This window comes from Haliotis rufescens, unplaced genomic scaffold, assembly GCF_023055435.1.
Source record: "Haliotis rufescens isolate VD_foot unplaced genomic scaffold, xgHalRufe1.0.p SCAF_3, whole genome shotgun sequence".
Taxonomy (NCBI): Eukaryota; Metazoa; Mollusca; class Gastropoda; order Lepetellida; family Haliotidae; genus Haliotis; species Haliotis rufescens.
This window is the reverse complement of record NW_025964001.1, coordinates 51409849-51424633: the sequence shown is the minus strand read 5'-3', so window position 1 is coordinate 51424633 and position 14785 is coordinate 51409849. Positions and strand designations below refer to the sequence as shown.

Below are 14785 nucleotides of genomic sequence, written 5' to 3'. Positions count from 1 at the left end.
GTAAGGTCACTGGAGTGGCTATGCGCTACTCGTAAGGTCACTGGAGTGGCTATGCGCTACTCGGGAGGTCACTGGTGTGGCTATGCGCTACTCGTAAGGTCACTGGTGTGGCTATGCGCTACTCGTAAGGTCACTGGTGTGGCTATGCGCTACTCGTAAGGTCACTGGTGTGGCTGTGCGCTACTCGTAAGGTCACTGGAGTGGCTATGCGCTACTCGTAAGGTCACTGGTGTGGCTATGCGCTACTCGTAAGGTCACTGGTGTGGCTGTGCGCTACTCGTAAGGTCACTGGAGTGGCTATGCGCTACTCGTAAGGTCACTGGTGTGGCTATGCGCTACTCGTAAGGTCACTGGTGTGGCTGTGCGCTACTCGTAAGGTCACTGGTGTGGCTATGCGCTACTCGGGAGGTCACTGGTGTGGCTATGCGCTACTCGCAAGGTCACTGGTGTGGCTATGCGCTACTCGTAAGGTCACTGGTGTGGCTATGCGCTACTCGTAAGGTCACTGGTGTGGCTATGCGCTACTCGTACGGTCACTGGTGTGGCTATGCGCTACTCGTAAGGTCACTGATGTGGCTATGCGCTACTCGTAAGGTCACTGGTGTGGTAATGCGCTACTCGTAAGGTCACTGGTGTGGCTATGCGCTACTCGTAAGGTCACAGGAGTGGTTGTGCGCTACTCGGGAGGTCACTGGAGTGGTTGTGCGCTACTCGTAAGGTCACTGGAGTGGTTGTGCGCTACTCGGGAGGTCACTGGTGTGGCTATGCGCTACTCGTAAGGTCACTGGTGTGGCTATGCGCTGCTCGTAAGGTCACAGGAGTGGTTGTGCGCTACTCGTAAGGTCACTGGTGTGGTTGTGCGCTACTCGGGAGGTCACTGAAGTGGTTGTGCGCTACTCGGGAGGTCACTGGAGTGGTTGTGCGCTACTCGGGAGGTCACAGGAGTGGTTGTGCGCTACTCGTAAGGTCACAGGTGTGGCTATGCGCTACTCGTAAGGTCACTGGTGTGGCTATGCGCTACTCGTAAGGTCACTGGTGTGGCTATGCGCTACTCGTAAGGTCACTGGTGTGGCTATGCGCTACTCGTAAGGTCACTGGTGTGGTTGTGCGCTACTCGTAAGGTCACAGGTGTGGCTATGCGCTACTCGTAAGGTCACTGGTGTGGCTATGCGCTACTCGTAAGGTCACTGGTGTGGCTATGCGCTACTCGTAAGGTCACTGGTGTGGTTGTGCGCTACTCGGGAGGTCACAGGTGTGGCTATGCGCTACTCGGGAGGTCACTGGAGTGGTTGTGCGCTACTCGGGAGGTCACAGGTGGAGATATGTTTACCATGTTACACCCCTTGTCTTTGTTGCCCAAAGTTGCATGGTGAAATATAAACCAGATGAGGAAGCCCACGCTCAAAAGAATAGGCCTAAAAAATGATGAAAACCTGCACAAGGCTAAAAGTGAAAACATTCAGTCACGCCTGTTGGGAGGTTTTGGAGTTACGGAACTTACTTATAGACATAATATTTCACTTTCATATCTTTCAGAAGCAAAAAGCCTATTAGGGTGAACAGTGAGTGAGTGAGTATAGTTTTACGCCGATTTTAGCAATATTCCAGCAATATCACGGCGGGGGACACCAGAAATGGGCTTCACACATTGTACCCATGTCGGGAATCGAACCCGGATCTTCGGCGTGACGAGCGAACGCTTTAACCACTAGGCTACCCGACCGCCCCTATGGTGAAAAGAATAAATTCATATCACCAGAACTGCTGATCGTTTATGATTCCACACAAAAACTGTAAAACACAAGAAGAAAAAATAAAATAAATAATACCTTCATGGTAGAAACGCCAGTGAACGTATTACGTGTCTGGTAAAACCCCGACCTACTTGTAAATACACTGTTTGTACCAAGACTAGCTGCAATAAATCTTATTTGCGGATGTAATTATGTCTCTTGAAATAGTTCAGGACACTCCATCAATACCTGCTTTCCGCGACGGGCGACAGAACCTAGATGATCAAAGATGATTTACCTTTCTAAACGGACGAGCTCTTGTTGGCATGGGGTCTAGACTAGGGCTGTAAATCCTCCATTGTATCTGTTCTGTGTGTGGGTTCGATACTTTCTGGTGACAAGATTAGCTCAGAAACAAAAGTTATCTTTGGATGTTTTGAAACGAGGCTGATAAAACAGCAGCGACTAATCGAACGAACTATTAGTCCTTTCGCCTTAAGTACATGAACTTAGTTTGCCATAGATATTGATCTTCTCCTTTAATAGATTACAGTGAAACTTCCTTTTTCCGGATCCTGTAAATAAAAAGCGAAAGCATCCCTTTCCATAATCATAAGATATCTTCACCAAGCCATTGTACGATTCCGAATATATCATGCGCATGTGTTTTGAATCACTCTGAAAAAGTGATCATACCAAATGTTCAAAAAGGTCCGGAAACTTCAGGCAATTGCTATTAGGGAGGCTTATGTAATTCAGCTGGTATCATACGTACCTGAGATTTGTTAATCCGCAATGTGTTAATCCGCACCATACCCCACACCGCCGTGCATGGCACTAACGTGATTACGACGTTTGCGTTATACAGTATAGTCTCTTACAGTGACAGACAATAGCAGCCTCTTACTAGAGTGAATGGGGCAACGGTGGTCCAGCAGCAGCAGCAGCAGCAGTAGTAGTAGTAGTAGTAGTAGTAGTAGTCGTAGTCGTAGTCGTAGTAGTAGTAGTAGTAGTAGTAGTAGTCGTAGTAGTAGTCGTAGCAGTAGTAGTAGTAGTAGTAGTAGTAGTAGTAGTAGTAGTAGTAGGAGTAGTCGTAGTAGTAGTAGTAGTAGTAGTAGTAGAAGTAGCAGTAGTAGTAGTAGTAGTAGGAGTAGTAGTAGTAGGAGTAGTAGTAGTAGTAGAAGGAGTAGTAGTAGTAGTAGTAGTAGTAGTAGTAGTAGTAGTAGTAGTAGTAGCGACTTCCTCATCATTAGTAGAAGAAGCAGAAACCAGTAATTGAGATTTGAGTTGTTAAATGTTTAATTGATTGTATATGGTCAACAGTAGGGAAAGAAATGCTGATAGCAAGTAAGAGCATCATCTTTACTGATTATTATTAATATCATTATTATTAAATCTGCCGAAATGAACAAGTTTTAAAGCAACAGATTCCATATCACGTGCAGACAAGCGACAATGATATCTGGTCAATAGAGAGGAGATTAGAACTGTATAATGCCGTGTTACCTGTGTTAGTGACATATTTGTAAATTGTCTTTTGAACGGACCCATTTTGTATATTTGGCCCTATAAGCATAGAAAGGGAAAAGATTTTATAATATACCCAAACTGTATTTCATAAGTCTCATTAGTGATTCCATTACAATTTTAACAATTTGTAGAAACATCCTTATCAATAATTGACTTGTACGTATAAAGTTCACAGTGGCAAATACGACGTCATCCTTTCGTCTGCGCCTGTGAATGTTTCGGTAAGTCTGAAATGAAGGGCACGAAGTTTGCATGCATCGAATTGTGCCAGTATTCCACAACGCTTATCACACAGAGTGCAAGGGTGCGGTTTGGTTGCTTGGTTTGTTGTTTAACGCCGCACTCAGCAATATTCCAGCTATATGACGGCGGTCTGTAAATAATCGAGTCTGGACCAGACAATCCAGTGATTAATATCATTACCATCGATCCACACAATTGGGATCGATGACATGCATCAACCAAGTCAGTGAGACTAACCACCCGATCCCGTTAGTCGCCTTTTACGACAAGCGTAGTCGCCTTTTACGGCAAGCATGGATTGCTGAAGACCTATCCAACTCCAGATCGTCACGGGTCGCAAGGGTGCGAAAAAGTAATTGTCAATACTCTTGGACATGACTTAAACTGTGTGATCTCAATATTAGTTCTGTCATGAGCAAACCAGACCAATACGAGCGGGGACCCATACACTATCACAATGTATATACTTTGACGAAGAAGAGCGTCTGATTTCAATATTGCATATACAATATCATATCTAGTTCCTGATACATCAGATGCAATCGTCCCAAAAACTGTCATGGAATCAGTGGATTATATTGCTTCATGATTGTTTTCATCGACCCATTTCAAACCTTGAAGTTTTGACATCAGTCCGACTGAAAAGACCAATAAACAGCCATGACGTTGAAACATAGATGAAATCAGCTCCTGCTGCACGACCTCTTGATATATCTTTAGATGCGTGAGTATATATGCGAGTGAAGCCAGAATAGCGCCCAGCAATATAATCTTGAGCCAGAACATTAATAGCGGTTTGGTTTATGTACTTATTGGTCTCATTGTTTCATTCTGACACAAGTCCTGGTTGTATAAAACTATGGATCTGTTTTAGGTTGCACAAATGAGTCAAGTGTGTCACACTCCTGGTGGTCATATTATCTTGTAACTTGTCAAACGCCCTATCCGAATGACGTTTTCAGCCCAATCACAATCAAATACACACATAAGTGGCTGGTTGATATTTGGTCATTAATTTTATTTTCATGTGATACATTTGTATATCAATGACGGTTCTTGACGAGTGAGGCAGAAAGCCATTTTCGAACATTTAACCTGTAGAGCAGCTTTTGAGTGTTTGAGAGGACTCTGGTACAAAGTCGTAATAACTTAGATTGCTTGTGATCGAGCTAAATCAGATACTCAAAGAAGATCACAACAATGTTCTGACCCAAAAGGACTCGGAAATCAAATCGCGTCTGCTGCCATGAACCAGTTGCTCATATTATGTAAAGTTGCGGACACATTTTCTGCGGAGGCCCTCATGGACCACCCACGGTAAGCGTTATGTTCTACCACACGGTGTAAGGTAATTATTACGTTCAGAAAGTTCGAATGGAAATCATCTATTCGAATCAGTTTCACAAATGAGACCCACTGTGTCAATACGTTATGTATACGTCTGCATTCATACTGAGACCGTTAATTCCGAAGTGCCAGCTTCACCTATTTGAACGCATCATATCGCATCACGTTCAGGTGTAATGTGTTTGGCTGCATAGAAAACATAATTGGTGAAGAAATGTACAAGTAGGTCTGCGAGAATCGGTACACGAGAACGACCGCATTCTGTGAAGAGTCGTAAAATCCTACAAAGATCCCAGTTATTATTTTGTTGTCAGCACTGATGTGGAGGTAGTACAAGCCGTTGAACGCAATGAGTCTCTCTTGCCGGGAGAAATTTTCTGATGGAAAATCGATATCCGCTGATCAGCTTCTGGACGCTGCCTGTTTCTATAAAACTACATGTGGTGAGAGGCGTCTCGTGTTCAGTGGCCAAATCAACTACGGTTCAGCTTGTAAGTTGCCATTGGTTGAACTCTTCATGCTTTCATATTTGTCATTGTAAAGTACTGTGAACTAAGACGCCAGAGGTGAAAAATAGACGCCGTCTTATCGACTAGTTTAAACTAGTGCCTGAACCTTATTAAAAGCCCCGTATCATGTCAGGAGTAGGGTTGGTCCCCAAACTTGTAACAGGTATTGAGTAATATATTCCTGGTGGTTTCAATGTGTTATCTGGCTGATATGGCAGCGAATATGGAACCCAAAGGTGTTTAAGGTGACTGTTAAAGAAAAGGGCTGAGTAAATATTGATATTGTTAGGTTTACAGCCACAGGTTGACTTTGAGATTGAAAAGTTGACTGTCAGAGATGTGGGTTGACTAGATATTCATATTGGTAGGTTTACAGCCACAGGTTGACTTTGAGATTGAAAAGTTGACTGTCAGAGATGTGGGTTGACTAGATATTGATATTGGTAGGTTTACAGCCCCAGGTTGACATTGAGATTGAAAAGTTGACTGTCAGAGATGTGGGTTGACTAGATATTGATATTGGTAGGTTTACAGCCACAGGTTGTCTTTGAGATTGAAAAGTTGACTGTCAGACATGTGGGTTGACTAGATATTCATATTGGTAGGTTTACAGCCACAGGTTGACTTTGAGATTGAAAAGTTGACTGTCAGAGATGTGGGTTGACTAGATATTGATATTGGTAGGTTTACAGCCACAGGTTGTCTTTGAGATTGAAAAGTTGACTGTCAGAGATGTTGGTTGACTAGATATTGATATTGTTAGGTTTACAGCCCCAGGTTGACTTTGAGATTGAAAAGTTGACTGTCAGAGATGTGGGTTGACTAGATATTCATATTGGTAGGTTTACAGCCACAGGTTGACTTTGAGATTGAAAAGGTTGACTTTGAGATTGAAAAGTTGACTGTCAGAGATGTGGGTTGACTAGATATTCATATTGGTAGGTTTACAGCCACAGGTTGACTTTGAGATTGAAAAGTTGACTGTCAGAGATGTGGGTTGACTAGATATTCATATTGGTAGGTTTACAGCCACAGGTTGACTTTGAGATTGAAAAGTTGACAGTCAGAAGGAGTGGAAGATTGACTGTTACAGTGGAAAATTGCCTGTGTGAATGGAATCTTGACTGCGAAGACACCCTTGTACCCACAAATTAGATATTTTAATAAAAATCTTCAGGACACAAGCTACATGTTTCATACTGACATATTTAAACTCCAGTAAAGAGGTCATCATTAGAAATACCGCACACGCTGGAATATATTCAATTTTGCTATTCCAGGGAATCAAACTAACGATTTCGGTTACATTTCAACATCAGCTTGTTAGATCTGAGTGACAGATAGCTCTGCACCACTCACGATCCAGCTATGCGCAAAGCTCTATTCTGATTGGATGAAATAGTCTATATATGACCACCAACGTATAAGACGGCATCAGGTGTTGATGCACAGACTACACCAGGAACATGAAAAACGTCAATATGAAGAACGATGAAGAAAAATACATATCCTGTGCCATCATGGGAGACGGGATGGTCGGAAAGACCAGCATCTCCGAGAGCTATGCCCAGAAATCCTTCAAGGAGAACTATGAAGCCACAGTGTTTGATAACTATGTCGTTCCACTGAATGTGGCTGGAGAGGAGTTTGTCATCAGCATGTTCGATACTGCAGGAAAGGTGAGCTGACAATAATGCCTGAAATATGTTCACTTTTAGTTTAAAAGAGTCTAGTTTTTTGCTGTACTAATGTCTGTATTATGGATCATTGACTACCTATGAGTAGCTCACTGTTGCATTTACATGAGCTTGACAGTGGCATTGTGCCAAATGTATTATAGATATAATATACATTCTACTTAATTTATTACAGAACGTTTAAGCGCATACATGTATGTTCATGGATCTTGAGAAACAATATATGTTTACCCTTTTTGTTTCGTTTAACAGAAAAACTTTGAGAATCTCCGTTCCTTCACATACCGTGAGAGTGAAGTCCTGCTTCTGTGTTTCTCCACCTGTGACCGGGAAACGTTGGCCAGCATCAATGACGTGTGGATGCCTGAACTGAAGAGACACTCCAAACACACCAAACAGAAGAGACCGGTCATCCTCGTGGGCACCCAAATTGATCTCCGTTTCGGGAATGAAGACAGCGAGGTATCCACGGACGAGGGTGTCCAGTTGGCCAAGGACATTGGTGCTGACTGCTATGTGGAGTGCTCGGCTCGCGACCACAAGGGTTTGAAGGAGGTTTTTCAGCATGTCGTCTTCTCCGCTCTCAAGTTCAGAAAAAAGAACACAAACATTATCAAGAAGATATTCAGACGTTGAAATGGGCAGTCGCGAACAATGTTCCTATAAAATGACTGTATTGTCTGCGCCACTAAAGCCAATAGTGACTTTGAAATCTCAAACTGTGATATTTTGCAGATTTAGTAAACCAGTGCGTGCCTTCATCAGTATGATGCCGATATGGGCAGACCAATTTGTGCTTGCGTTTTGTACTTGATGTAACTTCCTGTGATCCTATTTGTGCGACATTTTCAATCACCTTGGCAAGTGGTGATGCTGTTTATCGAATTTTGATATTAGATATCAAAACACACTGTATTATCAAAGTTTAAGTTGCAATCAGAGACAATTTTCAGAGAAGACACCACTTATCGAAGTTTTCTGTGGCATCCATGGGAACAGGCGAGTGACGTTATTCCGTTTTCACAACGTGACTACATTTACAAGGGTCACGTGGGTATGAATTATGTTCAAGTTTATATCTCGGCATTCCAGTGCCCAGTACCGTTTGTGCAAACAATATGCAATTTCCATTTTATACGCATTAATGTTTTATACATGAAATAAAATTGAAAGTGAAAGTAAAAGCTTCTGTCTTTATTTTAATTTGGAAGTAAGGGACAAACTGTGGTGTCTTGGTGTTGTTTCCAGGTGCATATATCCATCACCAGGTCTTAAGAGCAAAGGCAAGAGTTCCTAAATTAAAATAGTTCTTCCTTATATTTAATGATGTTATGTCTTTTCAAAGGTTGTTTCTATTTTTAACTCATTAAGGGCTAATGAAGAGGAAAATATAATGCGCATTTAGTTTCTAGATAAATCTCTGACGGCATTTAATATAATATATGATTATAGATTTTGTATAGTGCATATCAATATAAATATGAACAGTTGTTTGAAATGGAAAACTAAGTGGGAACAGTTGAAAATACACTTAAATCAAATGTTTATAGGTTGTTGATAATTGGCAAAAGCTAACAAATCTATTGCCCAATGTAGTCATCGTTCGCTACATCGTGGTTAACTGCGGTGCATCTTCCTCATAGGAATGAACCATTAGTTATTTCTGGACAGCGTTCTGATTATAATACGCCACTCTGAAGCGTTAAGTTTTTAAATATGATGTAAAAATTGTGAAGCTAAGCCACGTATTGGTAGCCTGTGGAACGGGTGAGAATATGGGTACAATGTGTGTTTGTGTGTAGCCCATTTTTGGTGGCGCCCGCCTTGATATTCCTTAAATATTTGAAAGCGGCGTAAAACCCCACTCACGCATTCACTCACTCACGCATACACGATTCCTTGAGGCTATTTGATGCTCATTGCATTTCAAATGTCATCGTTTTGTTTTGACGGATGCAAATTTGCATATTTGAATGTTTTGACGATTTCTATTCAGTGTCGGTGGACGTGCGGCGTAATTAGGCGATTACTGTAACAACGACTTCCGACGTCAATAAATGACCTTGACCTGAATTGCTGTGACTGTACTAATTGATATCCAATTCACGTTCTGGAGATGTCATTTTAAACCTGCAATTGACATGTACTGTAAATCATAGCGATATGCGACTTCAGTCAGGAGTCAGTTATGTCCGTTGTATTGACCAGCATTACAGGGTAGGGTTCAAACAAGTATTAAAGGGAAAGGAGATCTTATCTACGTCTGGTCATCAACACGGAGGAGCGAGTTAGCCTTCATTCGAGTTAGCCTACTTTCGAGTTAGCCTACAGTCGAGTTCGCCTACAAGATTATATAATGAGAAACTATTGTTGAGTGAGGCGTTAAATAACAAACAAACAAAAGAATTAAAAAATATGAAAGCAGGCCTGAACCAAGTGCAGTTGAACTACCTGTATGCAGGTTAACATCATTCTGACGGTTAGAACATGATGAATACGTCAATGTCCAAAGTCACTCTGACGGTTAGAACATGATGTATAAGTCAATGTCCAAAGTCACTCTGACGTTCTTAATATGATGTATAAGTCAATGTCCAAAGTCACACTGACGGTTAGAACATGATGTATAAGTCAATGTCCAAAGTCACTCTGACGGTTAGAACATGATGTATAAGTCAATGTCCAAAGTCACACTGACGATCTTAATATGATGTATAAGTCAATGTCCAAAGTCACACTGACGATCTTAATATGATGTATAAGTCAATGTCCAAAGTCACACTGACGGTTAGAACTTGATGTATAAGTCAATGTCCAAAGTCACTCTGACGTTCTTAATATGATGTATAACTCAATGTCCAAAGTCACTCTGACGTTCTTAATATGATGTATAAGTCAATGTCCAAAGTCACACTGACGATCTTAATATGATGTATAAGTCAATGTCCAAAGTCACACTGACGATCTTAATATGATGTATAAGTCAATGTCCAAAGTCACACTGACGATCTTATTATGATGTATAAGTCAATGTCCAAAGTCACACTGACAATCTTAATATGATGTATAAGTCAATGTCCAAAGTCACACTGACGGTTAGAACATGATGTATAAGTCAATGTCCAAAGTCACTCTGACGTTCTTAAAATGATGTATAAGTCAATGTCCAAAGTCACTCTGACGTTCTTAATATGATGTATAAGTCAATGTCCAAAGTCACACTGACGATCTTAATATGATGTATAAGTCAATGTCCAAAGTCACTCTGACGATCTTAATATTATGTAGAGGTCGATGTCTAACATCACTCTGGCGATCTTAATATGATGTAGAGGTCAATGTCTAACATCACTCTGACGATCTTAATATGATGTAGAGGTCAATGTCTAACATCACTCTGACGATCTTAATATGATGTAGAGGTCAATGTCTAACATCACTCTGGCGATCTTAATATGATGTAGAGGTCAATGTCTAACATCACTCTGACGATCTTAATATGATGTAGAGGTCAATGTCTAACATCACTCTGGCGATCTTAATATGATGTAGAGGTCAATGTCTAACATCACTCTGACGATCTTAATATGATGTAGAGGTCAATGTCTAACATCACTCTGACGATCTTAATATGATGTAGAGGTCAATGTCTAACATCACTCTGACGATCTTAATATAATGTAGAGGTCAATGTCTAACATCACTCTGACGATCTTAATATGATGTAGAGGTCAATGTCTAACATCACTCTGACGATCTTAATATGATGTAGAGGTCAATGTCTAACATCACTCTGACGATCTTAATATGATGTAGAGGTCAATGTCTAACATCACTCTGACGATCTTAATATGATGTAGAGGTCAATGTCTAACATCACTCTGACGATCTTAATATGATGTAGAGGTCAATGTCTAACATCACTCTGACGATCTTAATATAATGTAGAGGTCAATGTCTAACATCACTCTGACGATCTTAATATGATGTAGAGGTCAATGTCTAACATCACTCTGACGATCTTAATATGATGTAGAGGTCAATGTCTAACATCACTCTGACGATCTTAATATGATGTAGAGGTCAATGTCTAACATCACTCTGACGATCTTAATATGATGTAGAGGTCAATGTCTAACATCACTCTGACGATCTTAATATGATGTAGAGGTCAATGTCTAACATCACTCTGACGATCTTAATATGATGTAGAGGTCAATGTCTAACATCATTCTGACGATCTTAATATGATGTAGAGGTCAATGTCTAACATCACTCTGACGATCTTAATATGATGTAGACCCGTGAAGATCCGGAGTAGAATACGTCTTCAGCAACCCATGCTTGCCGTAAAAGGCGGCTATGCTTGTCGTGAGAGGCGACTGACGGGATCGGGTGGTCAGGCTCACTGACATGGTTGATGCATGTTATCATTTCCCAATTGCGTGGATCGATGCTCATGATGTCAATCACTGGATTGTTTGGTCTAGACTCGATTATTTACAGACTGCCGTCATATAGATGGAATATTGCTGAGTGCGGCGTTAAACAACAAACAAACAAACCAATAATATGATGTAGAAGTCACTGTCCAACATGTCAGCGTTCAGCGATTGTGGGGGCATGTTTCATGCTGCCATATGGCAGGACTCCTGTTGTTCGGTTTCAGGAAACAAACAAACGTTTGCTTATTTATGCAAATTGTGTGAGTGTCGAGTTCTACCGGTAGAGCAGAACTTGCTTAACCATTTCGCGAATACCTGGCTTCATCACTAATTCCATCACTAGTCTGCCTTTCACGCCCAATGGAATCTGTTTCGGCTGAATATCAAGACTGATTCTCTGTCGTTGACGTTTTATCAGTCCTGTTTGACTTTTCAGTCTCGATTATGTACACGTCATACAGACTGAACATTGCAGACTGATCCGTTAAACCAGACTCGCTTAGGTGTTTTCCCCGTTCAGTGTCGCGCCGCTAACAACTAACACAGTGACTGATGGAATTAGTTACTGAAGCGCCATGCAATCACCTTGGTTGGCCACAAGACTGCGTATCTTGAGGCTGATCCATTTTGTATCAGCAACTTCGTGTCGATGATATTCCTGAACGACAATAGCTAGTCAATACACATGACTCAGATGATACGGACAGATTGTTTATGTCTAGTTTGCCAACTGCCCACTTATTTCCGGGATTAGAAAACAGAACCATGTCACTTTCAAGGTTTCCGAAAAAATATATATGGTGCGAATGGAATACCATAAATCAAGCAGCAACATTTCTCAGATATTTTAAAACTCGGCTCAAAAGATTTATAGTTCTTTAAACCGTTTTTTTCTATCACCATTAGAAATGAATGCGTTACCAAAATTTCGATGAAAGTTTTCATAAAAGACCAACCAAAGCTCTTTGAACGATGATAGTCTCGTGTTTAAAGCATTTACTCGTCACGCCGAAGACCGGGTTCAATTCCCTACATGTGTACAATGTGTGAAGCCAATTTCTGGTGTCCCCCGCAGTGATATTGCTCGATTATTGCTAAACGCGGCATAAAACAATACTCACTCACTCACTCACTTTGAACGTCTTGAAGCAAGCTAGGATTGTATAAGTGGTTTGTACATGCCTGTCTTCAACGGGAAGATAGTAGCCACGTCGCCTAACTCTAATAACAGAAGCTCCAAACACCCCAGACAAGTAAATACCAATAACACCTTGTAAGAGTCCATGATGATTTACATTGCGCGTGTTTCCAATACAGCAACCTTGTCCATCTGGCAGTCTCCTGGCATCGTTAAACCACGTGACAACCGTGGCGTGAGTGTTCTTGCTCGTAATTGGTCAGTTCTGTCCATATAAGCAAGTTTGCTTGGCAAGAATTGGCACACGTTGACTGAGAGCCACTCGCGCTTAACTACATTACTATGAAGGGTCGCAATATGAAGGCTGATTCGCAAAAATACATATCCTGTGCCATCATGGGAGACGGGATGGTCGGAAAGACCAGCATCTCCGAGAGCTATGCCCAGAAATCCTTCAAGGAGAACTATGAAGCCACAGTGTTTGACAACTATGTCGTTCCACTGAATGTGGCTGGAGAGGAGTTTGTTATCAGCATGTTTGACACAGCAGGAGAGGTGAGCTAAATATTTGAACGATGATCTATCGATTGGTATCTGATGTATTATATGTATGACAATTCTTTCTTTAGAGAAACAAGATTGTGTTCGCTATTGATTCAAACTCGTTATAGAAAATGTATACTTCCTGCAGTGCTAGGCTACGACAGCATGGCTAAGATATTCTCAAAAGAATTATAACAATTATATTGTCAGTCGTAATGCAACAAGAGTCATACATTTACCTTTGCTTTTCTTATTTCCAGAAACACTTTGAGAATCTCCGTTCCTTCACACACCGTGAGAGTGAAGTCCTGCTTCTGTGTTTCTCCACCTGTGACCGGGAAACGTTGGCCAGCATCAATGACGTGTGGATGCCTGAACTGAAGAGACACTCCAAACACACCAAACAGAAGAGACCGGTCATCCTCGTGGGCACCAAGATAGACCTCCGAGTCGGGAATGAAGACAGCGAGGTTTCCACGGACGAGGGTTTCCAGTTGGCGAAGGACATTGGTGCTGACTGCTATGTGGAGTGCTCGGCTCGCGACCACAAGGGTTTGAAGGAGGTCTTTCAGCATGTCGTCTTCTCCGCTCTCAAGTTCAGGAAAAAGAACACAAACATTATCAAGCAGATATTCAGATTGTAACCGACATATCAGGTACATAACCATGTGGTGCCTTCTTGTCATGCTCAGGGACATGACACCAAATGGACATGTGATAAAATGACTTCGCACAAGATTAACATAGCTGTGATACATAAACAGTTAGCCTGATCTGTGATAAGGAAGTATCTCGGCCTGTGACGACAAGTATTGATCTCTGTATGTGATATGAACTTATGATCTCGGTCTGTGATATGAACTTATGATCTCGGTATGTGATACGAACGGATGATCTCCGTGTGTGATATGAACTTATGATCTCGGTCTGTGATATGAACTGAGAAACTCGGTGTCTATATGATCTCTACACGTGTGGCAGAGCCATGATGCCACCAGTTGAATATATCCTTCATTATATCAAATGCCTTATGAGAATCTATATGATAATTTGTATGATAATTTATAATCGAGTGTCGTTTGTCTTTGATACGTGCTTGACTCAGCAGTGTCCTCTCGATGTCGGTATGGTCGCATTTGCTTTAATACCATTGTCGTGCCCACAACATGTAGGAGATGAGAAAGAGCACAGCGACATAACCCATGTTGAGATAAAAACTGATGGTCCATCATGTTTGTTATATAGTATACAATTGTTACACCTCTAACACAGCTGCTGGACAGCGAGTTTCATTTAAATAAACATTGATATGAACCTTCGATTTAGTCTTTATTCAAGTTGGGAACCGACCATTTGATATTCTGGGGGCGGGGGTGGGGTGGAATATCAAATGATCGGTACCTCAAAAGAATGAGTGTGTAAGTTGAGTTTAACGCCACTTTGAACACCACTTCGGTTACACGATGGCCTGTCAGAATAACATCGAATGCCCAGCATAGTTCTGAGTTTTGGAGTAACTTGCATTCGAACCCACCCCCTGGCAACGAGGGGTGCTTCTCTGTACAGCGAATTGGGCGACATTGACAAGGATATCGCAGTT

At 41.6% G+C, this 14785-nt stretch overlaps 2 protein-coding genes across 2 annotated transcripts; both read left to right on the top strand.

Moving 5' to 3' along the window:
- Nucleotides 1-6825: 6825 nt before the first annotated feature.
- Nucleotides 6826-8190, top strand: LOC124141998 (rho-related GTP-binding protein RhoJ-like). The gene is made up of 2 exons (XM_046510220.2): nucleotides 6826-7041; nucleotides 7312-8190. The coding sequence occupies exons 1-2, from the start codon at nucleotides 6829-6831 to the stop codon at nucleotides 7693-7695; spliced, it is 597 nt and encodes a 198-aa protein (XP_046366176.1). The 5' UTR covers nucleotides 6826-6828; the 3' UTR covers nucleotides 7696-8190.
- Nucleotides 8191-12959: 4769 nt separating this feature from the next.
- LOC124141999 (cell division control protein 42 homolog) lies at nucleotides 12960-14486 on the top strand. Its single transcript, XM_046510221.2, has 2 exons — nucleotides 12960-13197; nucleotides 13446-14486. The coding sequence occupies exons 1-2, from the start codon at nucleotides 12985-12987 to the stop codon at nucleotides 13827-13829; spliced, it is 597 nt and encodes a 198-aa protein (XP_046366177.1). The 5' UTR covers nucleotides 12960-12984; the 3' UTR covers nucleotides 13830-14486.
- Nucleotides 14487-14785: the final 299 nt, after the last annotated feature.

Coding starts and splice junctions, on each gene's coding strand:
- LOC124141998 (XM_046510220.2), top strand. CDS start 6,829: ATGAAAAACGTCAATATGAAGAACGATGAAGAAAAATACATATCCTGT. Junction 7,042..7,311: donor TGTTCGATACTGCAGGAAAG/GTGAGCTGACAA, acceptor TTCGTTTAACAG/AAAAACTTTGAGAATCTCCG.
- LOC124141999 (XM_046510221.2), top strand. CDS start 12,985: ATGAAGGGTCGCAATATGAAGGCTGATTCGCAAAAATACATATCCTGT. Junction 13,198..13,445: donor TGTTTGACACAGCAGGAGAG/GTGAGCTAAATA, acceptor TCTTATTTCCAG/AAACACTTTGAGAATCTCCG.